The sequence below is a fragment of the Spodoptera frugiperda genome, chromosome 10 (genome assembly GCF_023101765.2).
Source record: "Spodoptera frugiperda isolate SF20-4 chromosome 10, AGI-APGP_CSIRO_Sfru_2.0, whole genome shotgun sequence".
NCBI classification, from domain to species: domain Eukaryota; kingdom Metazoa; phylum Arthropoda; class Insecta; order Lepidoptera; family Noctuidae; genus Spodoptera; species Spodoptera frugiperda.
In genome coordinates, this window is record NC_064221.1 from 8231671 (window position 1) to 8250308 (window position 18638).

An 18638-nucleotide genomic window follows, 5' to 3' on the forward strand; every position below is an offset into this window, starting at 1 on the left:
TGAGTTGGTAGTAGGTATCTAGTATTTAGCTGTAGTATTCAGGTACTTGTCAGTATTCCAATTTGGTATTTTGGCTATCGGACTTCGTGGCTTTATTTTCGTTTTTTATTTAAAAGTAACAAATGGTCATTGTCTGATAGGCGTCAGCTTTTTACTTGGTTGCAAATTACATTTTGTAAGCACTTGATTTAAAAAACTATTTATCTTAGGGGTGTTTTTCCATCAGAGATGTGCTAAGCTACGTTGCTGCGGATGCGTTTGGCTTCTACCAATGGTACACATAGCTTGTGGGAACTATTCACTGGTGGAAATGGACTCGGCTAAGCTATGTTTTTTATATGGAAATTGGAAAGATGCGTGCTATGGATAGTTTCCCTATGCAAGCACACTGTGCCTCGCACAGAACAGCTCTGTTCTATGGTGTCTCGCGTAGATCCACGTTCGGATACCACGAGTTAATCCCATTAGAATAAAACAACATCAATAACAAACAAATAATATATATTTACGTCAGGTACATAACAAAACAGATCACAGTATCATCAATCGAGCACCTTCTTAGTGCTTTCCTTGGCGGCTTGGATGAATTCCTCCATGACGTCACAGCTCACTCCGAACCTCAGAGGGTTGTCCTCCGTCAGGTACTCGAAGTACCTCCCCACAGCCTCCTCGTGTTCCTCCGCGTCCAATGACCCTGGAATAGTAAGTAGACGGTTAAGTATATTTTTTTTATCTTATAAGCCGGTAAACGAACAGGCGGATCACCTGATGGTAAACAATCGTCGCCGCTCATGGACACCCGAAACACCAGAGTAGTCAGCCTTTTGTTGTAAAGGAATTTAAGCGTTGTTGGGTAATTTCAGGGGAAATCACGGATAGGAAGATTGAGGGGGGTGGTGGTAGATGATCCGTCTGATCGGTTACTGCCTTGTCCTATAGAAAAAACTCGTCTCATCCTCTCTTTAATCCCTAAGGCGGCAAAGCCTCACGAAACCCCCATTTTACTCAATTCGTTTGGGAATTGCATAGAATACAAAAGTTTTCTATATGCCGTGAGAAACTGTAATGTTCGTGAACATAATTTCATCAAAGTTTATAATAGACCTATCAACGTAATGCGCGCGCAACTGGCCATAAATAACGAAGTGACGTCAGCGCAGCGGTCAGCCGGAAGTTTCATAGAGCTGCATCGAAATATGAAATTTTGAATTTTAAATTCAGAATGTTTTATGATTCGAGACCGTTATTTATGAATTACTCCTACACATTACACGAGTTTATGAATGTGTTAGGTGACAGTTTAGATTGTCAATTTTCTCAAATTTATTTTTGTAAATGACTGCCTCGTTTGCCGAGTGGTCGCAAGTGCGACTGCCTGACAAAGGGGTCTCGGGTTCGATACCCGAGTGGGGCAAAGTATTACTGGGCTTTTTCGATTTTTCCAAAATATCTCAGTAGTAGCACGAAGTCTGGAGCTGTGTCCAGTACACCTTTGGGGATGAAAGGAGTGTCTTTGTTATGTATATTTTTGTAAAATACTCGATCAGTATAGGTGCGACTCTTATTTTTTGAGGGGGGAAAATCGCATCCAATGACTTCTCCCGCCTTGGGCGAGGTGAGAATAAGTGTCGGACTCTTACTGACTAAAAACCACCCCGTTTCTACTCCTACTTTTCGAGCCGGAGCTCCGGTATCCCGCTAGGCAGTCCGCAACTCCGGGTTGAGTATACAACTCTAGTAAATGAATATTTATTTATTGCTAGCTAGCTGGAGCGCGGTTTCACCCGCTGCTCGGATGCTATTAATCGTAGCGTGATATTTTGTAGCCTATGAGCCTTTCTCGAGAAATAAACTATCCAATACAAAAAAATTATCAAATCTAACTAGTAATTTCAGAGATTAGCGCGTTCAAAAAAACTCTACACCTTTTTAAATTAGTACAGATCTGTAGTCAGGCCCTGTCAATTAATTAAGTAAGATTGATTTACAGTTCCTTTTATAATAGTCTGCCAAATACGTCTCCCTGCTCCCATAAATAGTCCTCTGCCCACTTCGTTTCCATAATACTTATAGTAATTTATTTCCGTTCATTACGTCTGTTTACTGTTGTTGTGACAACTATAATCATGACATGATACGAAGCCAAGATCTGACGTAGGAATCTACGTGATAATTATCATTTATGCATCGTGAAAATAATGCTCTTTCTGGGGAAGACGAAACATTCTTTTTATTTTTATGGAATCGCGCGGATGGCAAACGAGCAGACAGGGCACCAAATGGTAACACCAAAGGAGTCACAGGTGCGTTGCCGGCCTTTTAAAAAGGAATACGGTCTTTCCTTGAAGGTCGTATCGTTTCGGATATACCGTCGACGACAGCTCATTCCAGTTTTGCTGCGAGGCAGAAAGTTGCGCGAGAAACGCACAATTATGACTTGCCAACCATCTATATGATGGGAACGGAAGTGCTTTACGTTTAATGATATCGAAACGAGAGTGGCTTAGGCGCTGTGATTTGTTAGTTCGTTGGAGCCGGCCAATCAGTACCCTTAATACCAGTTTGCTTTACGTTAAACGGGAACGAAACGAGAGTGCGTTCGGCGCTCTGATTGGCCGGCGCGAATGAATCAACCAATGAAAAAGTCGAACGCGCTCTCGTTTCATTTTCGTTAAACGTAAAGCAAACTCGTAGTAAGGATACAGGGGCCTTAGTCTGCAATTACAATTGGGTCAGAATGATCGATCATTGAGCAGTGCAAGAGGGACGGAGCTATGTAGGTTGTATAGCTCCTTCCCTCTGCAGAGAGAATTGCAGACTAAGGCCCCTGATGGCCAAAATTAATAAGAATTACAAACTAGGTATATCTCACCTGGCCTGATCATCCTGATGGAGTTCATGGCCTGGTCTGGCTCGAACCGGTGGAAGTGTATGAGGTAGCACGCCAACATCACGCCCGACCTACTCCTGCCTTGGCGACAGTGGATGCCCATCACCTGTGGAGTAAACATAGAGGGGTTTTAATTAAAATTATTCTTTATTCTCTAGACATTAAGGGTCGATAAAGATCATTATCGTTCAATCGTATTTACATTACATAGTTATTTATTATGTGTAAGGTACACCTCTGGTGGCCTTTTTAAGGGGGGATAATCATTCAATGCCTTCTCCCGCCTTGGGCGACGCGAGAGGGAGTGTCAGACTCTTACTGACTAAAAACAACCCCGTTCCTACTCCTGCTTTTCAAGCCAGAGCCCCGGTAACCCGCTAGATAGTCTGTAGCTTCGGGTTGATAATAGCCCAACTGAACCCCTATCTGTGGTGGTATGATAGCTCTTTGAGCGGAACACGACCCGCCGTACGCACGGGTCTGGTTCTGGTTAGGTGGCGACCGTCCCTTTGCTCGCCGGCATGGGACATATAACACAAATGGTGAAAGGTGAGTGTATATTGTATAGAACACAGTTTGTACACAGTGTTATTACGTGTCGTAATGTGCACCTCTGCCTACCCTTTCTTCTCCATGGTGTACCTAAATTATGGCTTTAAGCCATAGTTTTAATGATTCTCGTTATTTGTTTGGCACGGACGAAACGTGAATAATTTGTTCTAGTCCAGGTAAATACCCAAGGACTGGGGGATTTAAAATAGATTTTGTTTGTTTATGTCTAGCGAAACGTGTTTAGGAGTTTACTTCTCACTGAGTTTCCCTGATTATAGCATTTAGTTGATCTGTATTATAAAAATAAGTCGGGTTTTCCTTCCTGACGCTATAATTCCAGAACGAACGAACCGATTTCCACGGTTTTCCACTCGTTGGAAAGAAAGAAAATTCAGGAAAAATTGAAGATAAAAGCAGGAAATCACGGAGAATCATTGGTGGCGAAACGGAGTTCGCCGGGTTTGCTAGTCTGTATTATATTTTTGGTTATCTAAGAGGCGTGTGGTATATGGTAGAGTGGAAATTGACCCTGTATTAGGTTATCGTAGATTATAATCCATTGGTTTATCTACAATGGACTGAATAAGATTTTTTTTAAACATTGCCCTACACTAGGATTGTCTCCTGTGTCGTGGGTGCGTTTACAAACATACAAGTTTACATACACATGACACCCAGACCTGAAACTGAAAGAGTAGAGCTGATGGCTCTTACACAGCGTGTCGCTGGTTCGATTTTGGCTGAAATTTTGTGATGGAAAGCGAAAATCCTTATGGATTTAAAAACCATGAAAAAAAAGTACAAAAAATGGTTAGTTGCAACAAAGTTAAAAGAAAATAGCTACGCAAATGCAAATGTCGACAACCCAATTCATGTTTGACATTTGTGTAATGTAAAAATAGAACTACTCAGGTCATTAGACATTAGGCGACAGGTGACGGATGAGGTGACTGACCGATTTTTTGGCTATTTAGGTTACCTAGAGGTGAACAGGTGAAGTTAGCGAGCCTGCTGCCAAGTACCACAATTCCATAGGCTTTGTGTATTAAGAATTTTCGAAAAATGGTGGCTAGGTAACTGGCTGCCGCTCAACATGCCGCGAGTTAGTTTACCGCACGGAACAACTCTTTGTGTGATCCACAAATTGTTGTTTCGGGTCTGGCTGTCATGTGTATGTGAACTTGTATGTTTGTAAACGCATCCACGACACAGGAGAAAATCCTAGTGTAGGGCAACGTTTAACAAAATGCTTTACCACACTCGAGAATCGAACTAAAGATTACTAACTAGATAGTCACGCCTACGACCGCTCTACCAACGAGGCAGTCATATTTATAAATACGATCATATTCATTTAACTCACCTCTCCATTTTTGTCGGCTCTCTTGCAAACTTCGATAAATTGTTTAATTTGTTCCACATTGGGCACTTCGAACTCTTCAACAGGAATTTCAGTCCACCTCAACCTCGGCATGTCATCCACTGGAGGCTTTTTACCAGCCGTCAGAGTCACCAAATGCGTAATACCTTGGTTAATTAAAAACTTCAAATTCTCTTTATTCCTGGGAAACGCCATGGCTGCAATCTTTTTGGGAATTACCCACGAGAATTTCAACGGTGGATATGCGTCTACTTCAATGTCCGGGAACGGGTTTTCTGGTATGATAACTGTTAACTCATTCCTGATTTCCTTTGTGGCTCCTGCTAGATTTTTATCATCTTGCTCCGTAATATTTTCTATCCTTGAAATAACTTGGGATTGATAATCGTCACCCATGGCTGTATAGCTTGCTGTCACTGCACGAAAAAAATTAAGAAACAAAAATTAGGCGCGAAAGTTGCTGTCAAATTATTTTTCTTTTTATTTATTTTTTTAATTTTATCGAACACAGGTTTTTTTTTAATTAATCAGCACAGATTTGAGATTATGTTTCGGTTGACCATCTACCGCGGTTTTTGGATGTTAACTGACTAGAAAGGGCGTGAAAAGTTGGCACTGATCCGCTGGAGAGTATGTAAGATGTATTTCTGGAGTCTATTTTATATTTACAGCGACTAAATTCTAATGTCAACGATATATTAAATAAAAAAAGTACTTAACCTTGTCTTTGTCAGGTATGGAGGGAAAATGGATGATTTTTCTTGTTGTTTGATTTTTAGGTTATGTTTTGTATTTAGATCGATTGTAATATGAATCTCGTGTGAGGTCGCGTGCTGCCGCGGATGTTATTTATCGGTTACGTTGCTTTATTGTCGTAGATGACGCGTTTAGAGTTTCTGTAAACATAGATTTGCTAAATCCGTCTGGAGAAGTGAGAAGTTCGGTCAAGCGCACATGCGCACTTCAATGCTATTGCAGTATTGCGTTGCAGATCAAGTTTTGTTTAGTTATAATTCAATATTAGGTAAAAGTAATTCGCTAAAATAGTAGCTTTAATTTTAAAAACGATATGATATTACTATTTATAAGATTTTCGTTAAGTAATCTCGATTTTTTTTAATGTAATGTCAGTCATAATTTCATGTTTTTTTTTTCTTTTTTTTTGAGGGGGGAAAATCATCCAATGACTTCTCTCGCCTTGGACGAGGCTAGAGTGTCAGACTCTTACTGACTAAAACCACCCCGTTCCTACTCCTGCTTTTCGAGCCGGAGCCCCGGTAAACCCGCTAGGGAGACCGCTGCTCCGGATATTTGCATAGGTGTAGGTCCTTATTATTTTATTATGTGGTTTAGGTAAGTCACTGGTTCGATTCCGATTCGAAATTTCTTTTCTATGCATTGCAATATTAACAGATTTTTTGAGAATTTTGAACTATTATATTTTGGAGAATTATTATGTTATTGGCTTACTCACGTAACTGTTTAACGAGGAACTCGACTAGTTTCAAGCCAAGCTAGAGGCTCATATTTTGGACAAATTAAATTTTGGACTAGTTTATTAAACAAATTAAATTCTTATCTGAGTACTTACATTATTCAAAGCTCGAGTTATTATCACGCTATCAAAACCTAGACTGAGGCAAGCCAAATACAACGAATGCCGAATATGGAGACCGATGCAAGCGTCATTTGGTCATACTCAGAAACACAAAGCAAAACCAATCTTAATTTTAGTAGAAATAAAGACAAAAATCACTTGCCAGATAGAACAATTTTTTTCAAATGGTATTGGCAGGGTATTTTAGCACTAATTAAATGGTACTTAGAGGTGTTTTTCGCGTGAATTATAGAAGTGTATAGAATGGTAGTATAGAATAAGTAGATAGTGCGTAGAATGGTAGAAGACTGGTCATTTCAGGGGATTTTAGCGCTTAGGGTTCTAAAGTTAGGGATGGTTTTTGTGTGTATGGTAAATGGAGTAGGCTTATATGATCGTTGAACCCTACTAGTTCAAGGATTGCCGTACTGGCCAGACAGGTTGACGTTTGATGTCTGCCAAGAGTTTTATTGAATGGATTTGTTGGTTTTTATTTATTGCTATGCGTGGTGAGTTGACAGTGATAATATGTTTAAATTGTATAGTAAATGAACACGTACTTTTTATGGTAGGTATAAGCTAGTAAACGAGCACACAGCAAACGAGGATCACCTGGTGGTAAGCAATCGCCGCCGCACATGGATACCTGAAACACTAAAGGCGTTACAAGTGCGTTGCCCACTTTATGGGGGCTTGGAATTTAAGGGTTATTGTGTAATCGGGGTTTGTGTCTTCGAAAACAATCGAATGTCATCGAACCAATCAAGTGGTAAGTTTCGAGCGTTGCTCGAAAACGATTGATCGTCCTTAAAAACTATAAGAGCGTCCGCAGTGACTTTCGAACGTTCTTCGATTACTTTCGTGCGTTACTCGAAAAATAATATTAGTTGTAGTTTTTTTGTAAACCCGCCCCCAACTCCTTGAAAGAACGTGAGCGAAGCCGCGGGCAGAAGCTTGTACCTAGGTACAAGCTTCTGCCCGCGAAAAACTATTTTAGGTAGTACCTAGGTACTACCTAAAATAGTTTTCGTAAAAACAAAAAATAAGTGCAATTTTTTTGTAGGTAAAGTAACCTCATCGACCTTATTTTTTTAAACGAACTTGTTCCATTTTTAAATAATTCAGGATGATACAGAATTGTGTACAGACCTACAATAAATCTAACAACGAAATCAAGGATAAAACAAAAAAAAAATTACAAAATTTTACAACAATGAACCTTATTAACGTGCTCTATAAACTAAATAATTTAATCCCCTCATTCTAATTCTCAACCCTATTCTCCTAGACATAAGGTCGATTCTAAATATAACAAGGACAGTGTTACCTGACGCAATAATGTTTAAAATAGAACAGAGAGATTGCGTCGAACTTGAAACAGTTTTGATGAAATATGGGAACGGTGTTGGGAGCTACGAATAGAGATGACCACTTCATTATGACGTCATCGTGTCGCAACACTGAAAGTAGATTTATAATCATTGGGCTTATCTCCTACTTACGCATCGCCTTTACCATCAGGCGTTACTCGGTACTGCTCATGGACACTGGCAACACCAGAGGAGTTAGTAGTGCGTTGCCCGCATTTTGAGGGTCGGGCATTTGAGGCCTGGGGGTAAGGGGATCAGAGGTGTAGGGGGATTAGACTGGATTTCCCTCCGGTAACCTTATTCATATGGCAAACTGAAGCAAGCCTTCAATCACACCGATTTTTAACCCGTTTTATGTAAGAACGCAGATCTACACGAGACATGATGTCGACAGTTGGGCGATTCTCCAAAAAAAATATCACAAAAAGTTAATAGCTACTCTCGCCCAGTTTCACGCGCTCTACTCGACCCCTATTGATCGTAACGTGATGTTTTAAGTATAGCCTATAGTCTTCCTCGATAAATAGAGTATTCAACACAAAAAGATTTTTTCAAATCGGACCAGTAGTTCCGCGACAAACAGACAACATCTTCAGCTTTATACAGGGTGACTTTGAATTCGACGTATTCCTCTCGGGAGGTGATAGTACAACTAATTTCCTACAAAATTAGCCCTGAGGTCCTTGGGCGGAAAGTGGCTAGTTTCTGAGATATTCAACATTTTTGGTTTTGGTAAAAATATCCCGAATTGATTACAAAAACATCAATAAATAAAAAAATACTGGTTGGATTTTAATTACTTTAGTTTTAATCAGTTGCTAATACATCAGTTATCATTTATAAATCCTAATAATGGCAGAAATATCATTCGTTTTAAAATAGCAAGTAATTTCCTATGAAATTTTGTTTTGTTTCACTAATTTGGTCAATAGATAACTGGATTTATTTTGAAAAAAATATATGACACTAAGCGTACAAACTATTAGAAAAACTTCCTTGGTTTATTAGCTACCCAGAAACGTAAAATTATTTACAATATTCCCAAAAACAAATGAATTAATTGATGATAAGTAGAGTGTAAAGAGAAAAGCGCAATTTCAAAAACATCTTAATTTGCAAAATTTTGTTCAAAATGATCTTCCCTACGACGAATACATGCCCGAACCCACTTCTTTATCCCTATGACGTTCACTCTTGGGCTGAATATGCGTTTTATTTCGTAATTATCTTCAAATCTGTTTCGGAGAAGAATTACGATACACGGCCAATTCCTTCTGTATAAACAAGGGACTTCATGTAAAAATCAACCGGCGTTAGGTTCTGGTCATTGTGCATGCCATGTAGTTGGACCGCCCTACTAATCCAATGCCTGAGAATCAATGTTTTCGACCATTGCCGCACAGTAGTTCGATAATGCACTTGACAATCGTCATGTGGAATAAATTCGTCAATCAAATTAATAAATTAATTCAATAAGTAGAATAAGTTCATTCATCTTGTTTCTAAATTCAAATTTAAAACAATGACCCTAGCACATTCCTTAAATTTTTTTCGTAATTCTCACCATTTAAATTGTTGGATGAAAAGTAGCGTCCAATCAAATAATTAATTATGATACCCCTGCAAACATTTGAATTAAAACTGCGATGCGCTAACGATGGTTTACTTTTTTCGGATTTTGTTGACTTTTTTGTGGCTAATAATGGATATTGTGATAGTTTATCCAGTACACTAGCGAACTACTGTGGGGCAATGGTTGGAAACCTTGGTTCCCAGGCGTTATATTGACATGGGGGTCAACCACATGGCAAGCGCGGTGTCCAGAATCTAACACTGGTTGATTTTTACATGAAGTCCCTTGTTTATGCAGAGGGAATTGGCAGAATATCGAAATTCTTCTCCAAAACATAGTGACGAAATAAAACGCACATTCAGCCCAAGAGTGAACGTCATAGGGATAAGGAAGTGTGTTCGGGCATGTATTCGTCGTAGGGAAGATCATTTTGAACAAAATTTTGCAAATTAAGATGTTTTTGAAATTGCGCTTTTCTCTTTACACTCTACTTATCATCAATTAATTCATTTGTTTTTGGGAATATTGTAAATAATTTTACGTTTCTGGGTAGCTAATAAACCAAGGAAGTTTTTCTAATAGTTTGTACGCTTAGTGTCATATATTTTTTTCAAAATAAATCCAGTTATCTATTGACCAAATTAGTGAAACAAAACAAAATTTCATAGGAAATTACTTGCTATTTTAAAACGAATGATATTTCTGCCATTATTAGGATTTATAAATGATAACTGATGTATTAGCAACTGATTAAAACTAAAATAATTAAAATCCAACCAGTATTTTTTTATTTATTGATGTTTTTGTAATCAATTCGGGATATTTTTACCAAAACCAAAAATGTTGAATATCTCAGAAACTAGCCACTTTCCGCCCAAGGACCTCAGGGCTATTTTTGTAGGAAATTAGTTGTATTATCACCTCCCGAGAGGAATACGTCGAATTCAAAGTCACCCTGTATATTAGTATAGATATAGATTGTACCTGGTAAAGATGCCCAATGCCAACTACCCACGTATGTCCTTTCCATTCACGAGACCACAGGGTCCCGGACCTTTGGTAGGCTTACGAGGGGCCGAAGCCAACTCGCAGAGGCCTGTTGAACAATTTTAATCTAAATCTAAATGTAATGGGACATCAGCCGGCGATTATCCCTGTATGCACTATGGAAGTACACCAAAGGACAATCCCCGGTTGATGCAGGACTATTGTGCAATATGGAAGAAAAATGATTGGGTTATGGGTGTGAGTGGCTAATGGACCCTGCCCCTGACCAATATTGAAAAATACGGATAAACAGGTAGGGGGTGACTCGCAAACTCAATAATGGGCCCCCTGAAACGGTCGCTAGCATGTAGCGACTAGGGGGCAACATACGTTGAGCTGCTTACGGTAGGAGAGGCATCCCACGGCTATCCGTATTATTACTAGCGGTTGTTTCCTGTATTGACTACGGTACATTGACATTTCATATTTTTTCACGATACGTACATAGAGGTGAAGAAAGAATGATGTATCTTTGTTACGAATAGATCATTCCTTGCTGTTCACTGCCAACTTTGTTACTTATACAGTTGCAAAAAATGTTGTAAAAAATATTCGACCTGTGAAAAGTTTTTTTAAGTCATTGACTGCCAATAGAAAACTGTTGAAGGCGAATCCTCCGCTAACGTCGGTCACCGGTGAACACCACGGCGTTCAATGTGTTAAAGATGTTTTTTTTAAATACTGACGTAAAACAATGCTTGCGTTGCGTTTCGTTGTGTGAGTGAGGTTACCGGAGGCCCAATTTGGTACCCCCCTTCTCAATCCCCGATTCCCCAACAATCCTTAAATTTCTAACCCCGAAAAGGCTGGCAACGCGGTGTTTCGGGTGTCCATGAGCGGTGGCGACCTAAACCTAATCTAAACCTAACCTAACCTAAACCTAACCTAAACCTAACCTAAACCTAACCTAACCTAAACCTAACCTAAACCTAACCTAACCTAAACCTAACCTAAACCTAACCTAAACCTAACCTAAACCTAACCTAAACCTAACCTAAACCTAACCTAAACCTAACCTAAACCTAACCTAAACCTAACCTAAACCTAACCTAAACCTAACCTAAACCTAACCTAAACCTAACCTAAACCTAACCTAAACCTAACCTAAACCTAACCTAAACCTAACCTAAACCTAACCTAAACCTAACCTAAACCTAACCTAAACCTAACCTAAACCTAACCTAAACCTAACCTAAACCTAACCTAAACCTAACCTAAACCTAACCTAAACCTAACCTAAACCTAACCTAAACCTAACCTAAACCTAACCTAAACCTAACCTAAACCTAACCTAAACCTAACCTAAACCTAACCTAAACCTAACCTAAACCTAACCTAAACCTAACCTAAACCTAACCTAAACCTAACCTAAACCTAACCTAAACCTAACCTAAACCTAACCTAAACCTAACCTAAACCTAACCTAAACCTAACCTAAACCTAACCTAAACCTAACCTAAACCTAACCTAAACCTAACCTAAACCTAACCTAAACCTAACCTAAACCTAACCTAAACCTAACCTAAACCTAACCTAAACCTAACCTAAACCTAACCTAAACCTAACCTAAACCTAACCTAAACCTAACCTAAACCTAACCTAAACCTAACCTAAACCTAACCTAAACCTAACCTAAACCTAACCTAAACCTAACCTAAACCTAACCTAAACCTAACCTAAACCTAACCTAACCTAAACCTAACCTAAACCTAACCTAACCTAAACCTAACCTAAACCTAACCTAAACCTAACCTAAACCTAACCTAAACCTAACCTAAACCTAACCTAAACCTAACCTAAACCTAACCTAAACCTAACCTAACCTAAACCTAACCTAAACCTAACCTAAACCTAACCTAAACCTAACCTAAACCTAACCTAAACCTAACCTAAACCTAACCTAAACCTAACCTAAACCTAACCTAAACCTAACCTAAACCTAACCTAAACCTAACCTAAACCTAACCTAAACCTAACCTAAACCTAACCTAAACCTAACCTAAACCTAACCTAAACCTAACCTAAACCTAACCTAAACCTAACCTAAACCTAACCTAAACCTAACCTAAACCTAACCTAAACCTAACCTAAACCTAACCTAAACCTAACCTAACGAGGCTACCGTGTTAGCGAGTGGTCTGATAAATATAACTTATGATAGTTAGCACGTTTGTATGGGCCCAACTATAACTCTACATAATGTGGCTAAAATGCAAGCTCCAAGTCTAGGGCTCATGTCAATAGTGATAAATTATGTCCTAACAACTATTGAGTAAGGCTCTGGAATTTTTTGTTGCAAAATTTTTAAAATTTCGCCGCCTTCCCTCAAATTCGCCGCTGCGGGCAATAGGGTATATGCATGTATTTTTTAAATGTTTTTAAATGGTAATTTACATCATTATATAAATGTTAAAAAAAAACCAGCACCAAAAAAAAAAGGAATTCGGGTAAAAAAAGCAGTTTTAAAATAATAGATTCGTAACAGCATTTTAAACGACCGTCATTTTGGCGCGCTCGCGTGACGTCAAAGTCTATAATAACAGTTGAAACTGCAAAGTGTTTTGGGTCATAATTTGTATATATTTCGTGTTTGTTATTATAGACTTTGACGTCACAAACTACTCTGACCAATAGCAATGCGTTTCAACTAATTTGAATTTCCCGCTTATTTTGTGCATTTTGCAATAATTATTTTCTTATTCAAAACAAAATTATATTGAAAATTATTGATAGATTTATAAATCTAAAGGAAAAGAGATTATATGAAAAAAAAATTATCGTTATTTGAATCATGCGCATATACCCTATTGTCCGGTTTGCGCAGCCCTGCGTATCCGTATTAGATGTGTAGTAGGATTAATTTTAGATAAATGTAATTTACGAAAATGTCGACCTTTTTACAAAGACACGAAGGCAAGAGTAGTAGCATCAACATCATCAATTCATCATACACCTATTTTAGCTTTTGAAAGTGCCTTTTTCTTTCAAACTCACTGTAAATAATTATTGTATTTCGGAAAAATGATAAATGGTTCTACATCTGCGTTTGTGCTGGTGATACCTAACATAATGTTTACAAAGTTGTGAGTGCCAAGAAATTAATATTAGTGGTTTGATAAATTATTTATTTAAGTAGATGCTAATTTTAATAGATATAAACATATAAACGTGATGTTTACGAAGTTTCATCACATCAACAGCTTATAAAGGTAAGCGTCCACAGGCCCGCATCGTACGCATCGCACGTATCGTACGCATTCCGTATGACGTCATCGGTACGCATCGCATGTAGGCATTGTCGATGATGCGGTCCGTAGGTACGTATGCGGACATATAAGTTTCTATACAAACTAAAATCCGTTGCGTGCGATGCGTACGATGCGGACCTGTGGACGCTTACCATAAGTGGCCACTTCTGACCAAAGGCCTCTTCACACACAGAGAAGGTTTGAGCATTATCACCACGTTTGCTCAATGCGGGTTGGCGATTTCAAACTTATAACTAATTGGAAATTATAAACCCAGATTTCCCCACGTTGTTTTCCTTGACTGTTTGTCAGTGGTGTCTAAATAATCTTAGAAAGTACTTATAACTCGGAAAATGTCACATTGGTACTTGCCGTTTCGAACCCATGCATGAGAAGCAGATACGTCTATAACCTCTGGACGAACGAAGTTTACCTGGTAAAAAAGTAAATAAATTGAAAAAATTGTATCATCATTCTTTAGTGTGCTTTTCCATCAGAGATGTGCTATGTAGCTATGCTACGAAGATGTAATAGCTAAGCTGTGAAACTATGTGACCATTTCCACAAATGTACAGCTCGAGTATGCAATGTATCGATAGTAGGGAAGCTGAGTCCGTTTCCACCAGTGCTAAGCTATGTGTACCAATGAATATGATTGGTGAAAGCCAAACGCATCCACAGTAACGTAGCATAGCACATCTCTTTCGGAAAGCACCCTTATTGACGAAAGTAGATCTATGCAAAGAAAACTTCGGGGATAGATAAAGGCAAAAAGGGGATTTTCATGAAATTTGTATGAAAAAAAAACAAAGTTTAAATTAAATATAATATATTTTATAATAACACAAGTATACTAGCTTACATGTGTAAATATCAACTATGTATAATGGTTTGACTATAACAACGATTTGGACAGTTTTGAGCCAATCAGCAAAATTATTGAAACACTTTCATCCTAATTAAAATGGTGTTGATATTTGAAACTCATAGACTATTAAGTACATTTTAAATTTGATACAGGAATCACAGAATGCTAAATGTCAAATAATAAAACAATACTGTTTAAGAATACGTTTCGAAAATACTTTTATATGGAATGCAAAAATACATTGTAGGAATGGAATACTTTAAAAATATTTGTTATTGATTAATTTTAAAATATTTTCTCCAGTAATATTAGAATTGAGGTAATAAACACACTCTTATATGGATGACAAGACAAAAACTGGACATTGTGACTAAAATACTCGTCACAATGGCGCTAGCATCGCAAATGGAATGATATGAATTTAGCAAATTGTAAAAATGTATTCTATTCTAATCAATTTAAGTACTATATTTGAATACATGATCAATCTTAATTTATCGATTGTTTAAACAAAGAGTGTGTTTACTACCTCTACCGAACAAACCCAAAAATAATGCATTAAGTACACATTTACGTAATAAAACCGCATTAAAAACTACCATTAAAATTTTCCACAGAATAAAAACGTAAAATGAAAGTGACAGAACACGGATAAACAAAACAGAGGTTGCTTTACAAATTATGAAAAAAAAAACTTAATAATAAAAGACCTAATCTAAATAATACATTAAATATCGGATATGAACCTAAATTTAAGGATAGACTGTAGTTATACTTATTAAATACAGTTTCACATAAATGATTGATAAATAACATTCGTCATCGCATCTTTTCTTAATAACTATAATTTTTGATCATAACGTCAGAGGACGAACCAACACTTGCTCGACATAATTTCATATAACTTACATCTTCGTATAAAACACTAATCAAATAATACCGAACATTACAATATGTATCTATGAACATTTTTAAGTAAATTTTAATAAGCTCATTTCGTGTGAAAGGCTGAAGCATTTGTGTATTAATTATTAGGTTATCAGCTTACTCATGTGACTGTTTGACGAGGAACTCGACTAGTTTCAAGCAATGCTAGAAGCTCATATTCATGAGCAGAATTCTGCGACAAACGACGCGTAATCGCTTGAAACTACTCAAATTCCTTGTCAAATAGTGACATTTGCATATTTATAATTTTATTTAGGTAATAGTTGATCGAAATAAAATTTAAGTGGATGCATATGTATACAACTTTAGTATGTTGTTCAATCTCACAAAGGGATTTCTATATTCGACATTACGGACAATAGGGTAGATGACTAATTTTTATTTTAATGTCCGTCTTGTAGATCATTTTAAAATATGAGACACGTATTTTTTATTTTCTTACGGAAACAAATACTTTCCAAGACATATCGATTTGAAATATCGCGTGACGTCAATTCTAGGTACATTTTATACGTTGAAATGTCGTATTTGCTCCCACTCCTAAAACTTTGATTCGTTTTATCTAAGTATTTTTATGTTATAGGTATAACAAAATTAAAAATATACGTGTCTAAAATTTTTCATTACCTAACTGACGGACTAATTAGATTTTTAATTTTCATACCCCGTCATCATCCCTAATTTAAGCTTTTTCGGAAATTGCTAAAATTTGCACAGCACATCAAAAGATTAAACAATAACTAAGGTTGAATGACATATTTATTTAGTTATTTAATTAAAAACATTTTCAGCTACAGTGCTTCTTCAAAACATTACGCTCAAGGCACCGTTTAAGTCATTTTTATAATTACATTTGCCAAAAAAGCTAAACAACTAAGATTTCAATTACCTATTTTGCAAAATTAGATAGAATTAGAAGTCGGAATGTTACTAGTTCTTTACTAAAAGCCCCAAAGACACGGAGCAGTTCATATAAGTGGTCTGTCTGCAAAAAACTGCAGTCATAGCCATCCATTAATTATGTCACACTCTTATTCTATAATCTAACTGTTAAAACACGAACTTGAAACTATGTATTATCTAAAAACTCAAAAAATCTTGATGTAAAATTATAAAATGTGACGTCACACTAGGGAGGGGTCTCACAAATGTGACAAGAATGGGGAAGGGGGTCTCACAAATGTGACAAGAACGGGGGAGGGGGGTCTCACAAATGTGACAAGAACGGGGGAGGGGGTCTCACAAATGTGACAAGAACGGGGGAGGGGGGTCTCACAAATGTGACAAGAACGGGGGAGGGGGGGACGGGGGAGGGGGTCTCACAAATGTGACAAGAACGGGGGGGGTCTCACAAATGTGACAAGAACGGGGGAGGGGGTCTCACAAATGTGACAAGAATGGGGAAGGGGGTCAAAAATCATGAAATTCGTGTGACGTAATTTATGGTTAGCCCCTAAGTGGTCTTCTCGGGGAAAGACCAAAAGAGCCGCGTCCAAAAGAACGGGTTATTACTATTAGACCCAACTTCTAAGTTCTCAAAAAATTAGGCTTTAAAAATAGTAAACTAGAAGAGATTCAAGGCACGTCGTTCATAAAAATGGAATGTTTAAAATGTGTGGAATGCAATTTTTTAATATTAATAATAAGTACATGATATTATTACTATTATTCGTATAGCGATTGGTCTTGATCCCTAAGCCTATTGCAATAGCTTTATTTATTTTTTATTTAATACTTGTAAATCTCATAAGCAAACGCCAATTTATTTCTACAGCATATTATTATTATAAAGTTGATAGGAAAGTTTTTGTTGCAAACCTTTTTAGACTATACAGTCCACTACCGCCACTGTCGCTAGCGGCCGTTTAAAGAAGCTACGCGATACAAAAATTGCTATGTCCGGCTCCACTTACAAATCTAAAAATAATTCATAAAAAATTGACAATTCTCATAAAATTTTAACACTAAACGTTTTTGTTTTAAGTAGTTATGAAGAACATGAATTTTGATATTATATAGCACCTTCCATAGGAAGTGAGAATAATCTACGTAGGACATTTCATTGTTTAGATATATGGATGACATACATACATACATTTGAGGGTCAAAAACTACATTTAGGTACATTTTGCAAACACAACATTCATTTTCAACAAATTCCATAAACATTTAAAATATTAATGGGGTATACAAACATGATATTTTTAATCTATAGGCCGTGATATGCTTTAAAAAGTATGTATGTCATATCAAAACAAAATGGATGGAATTTGACACTTACGAAGTAAATACAACTAATTTCATTATTGTCAATAATTAACAATTTTAAAAATCATTATTAGAGTACAAACAATTTATTTTCAATAATCATTTTCCTAAATTTTTAAAGAAAATCTCAAAAAGAAAAAAATACATGTGATGAATGAACTAAATTAAGAATCGAATGAAAGATTTAGAGTGAATGAATGGGTGAACGAAACATTGAACGAACATTGTTATGGAAAAATTGAGCTAACAATATGGAATTTAATATTTTTCTAATAATGTCAGTTTATTTTTATTTTTTTCTAAAAAGGAATGATTAATTAATATTATTATAAGTAAGTACGTAAAAATACTATGCACATAATATTTAGTTAGGCACAATAATTAAGTATTGCTAGTAGTTACTGTGTATTTTGATGTTTATGCAACAAATATGCAATTATTTATTTTCACTACATCAGAGCTACACATTAAACAATGACCATAAGGCTTTGGAGACCCAAAGAAGACCATAAGACGTTTAACAAGACCGCATTAACTACTTTGAACGACAACGAAATGAGAGCACGTTGGGCGCTGTGATTGGTCGACGCGAATGAGCCAACCAATGAGATGGCCGAACGCGCTCTCGTCTCGTTTTCGTTCAACGTAATGTAAAGTCGTACTAAGGGTATTGATTGGCCAGCTCCTCGGACTAAGACCTCTGATTAGCCAGCTGCAATGAATCAACCAATCTGAGTGCCGAACGCGGTCTCATTTCGATCTCATTTAACAAACTCGTCCTGAGTCCTCAGGCAGCGGCACTCCTTGATAAACCCTTGTAAACTGCTATCTCCAATCTGTTTGCCAAGTGTGGAGATTACAGCAAACCCTGTTATATGTAACTGAGTCATAATCTG

At 37.2% G+C, this 18638-nt stretch overlaps 1 protein-coding gene across 2 annotated transcripts; it reads right to left on the reverse strand.

Annotated features, from left to right (window-relative positions):
• Window positions 1-484: 484 nt before the first annotated feature.
• On the reverse strand, window positions 485-6462 carry LOC118277653 (dual specificity protein phosphatase 23). Of its 2 annotated transcripts, none has more exons than XM_050696525.1 (4): window positions 6415-6462; window positions 4806-5239; window positions 2873-2996; window positions 485-694 (listed from the first exon to the last, which is right to left on the reverse strand). In XM_050696525.1, exons 2-4 carry the CDS (start codon window positions 5217-5219, stop codon window positions 543-545), a joined length of 690 nt encoding a protein of 229 aa, XP_050552482.1. In that variant the 5' UTR covers window positions 5220-5239; window positions 6415-6462; the 3' UTR covers window positions 485-542. The 2 variants fall into 2 exon arrangements, with proteins under 2 accessions (XP_050552482.1, XP_050552481.1); XM_050696524.1 differs by lacking the exon at window positions 6415-6462 and adding an exon at window positions 5544-5690.
• Window positions 6463-18638: the final 12176 nt, after the last annotated feature.

What these genes read in the sequence shown, in the direction of transcription:
- LOC118277653 (XM_050696525.1), bottom strand. Translation starts at nt 5,219, where the DNA reads ATGGGTGACGATTATCAATCCCAAGTTATTTCAAGGATAGAAAATATT. An exon ending in GAGCCGACAAAAATGGAGAG is followed by an intron (nt 2,997 to 4,805) that starts GTGAGTTAAATG and finishes TTTACTCCACAG; the next exon opens with GTGATGGGCATCCACTGTCG. An exon ending in CATCAGGATGATCAGGCCAG is followed by an intron (nt 695 to 2,872) that starts GTGAGATATACC and finishes TTACTATTCCAG; the next exon opens with GGTCATTGGACGCGGAGGAA.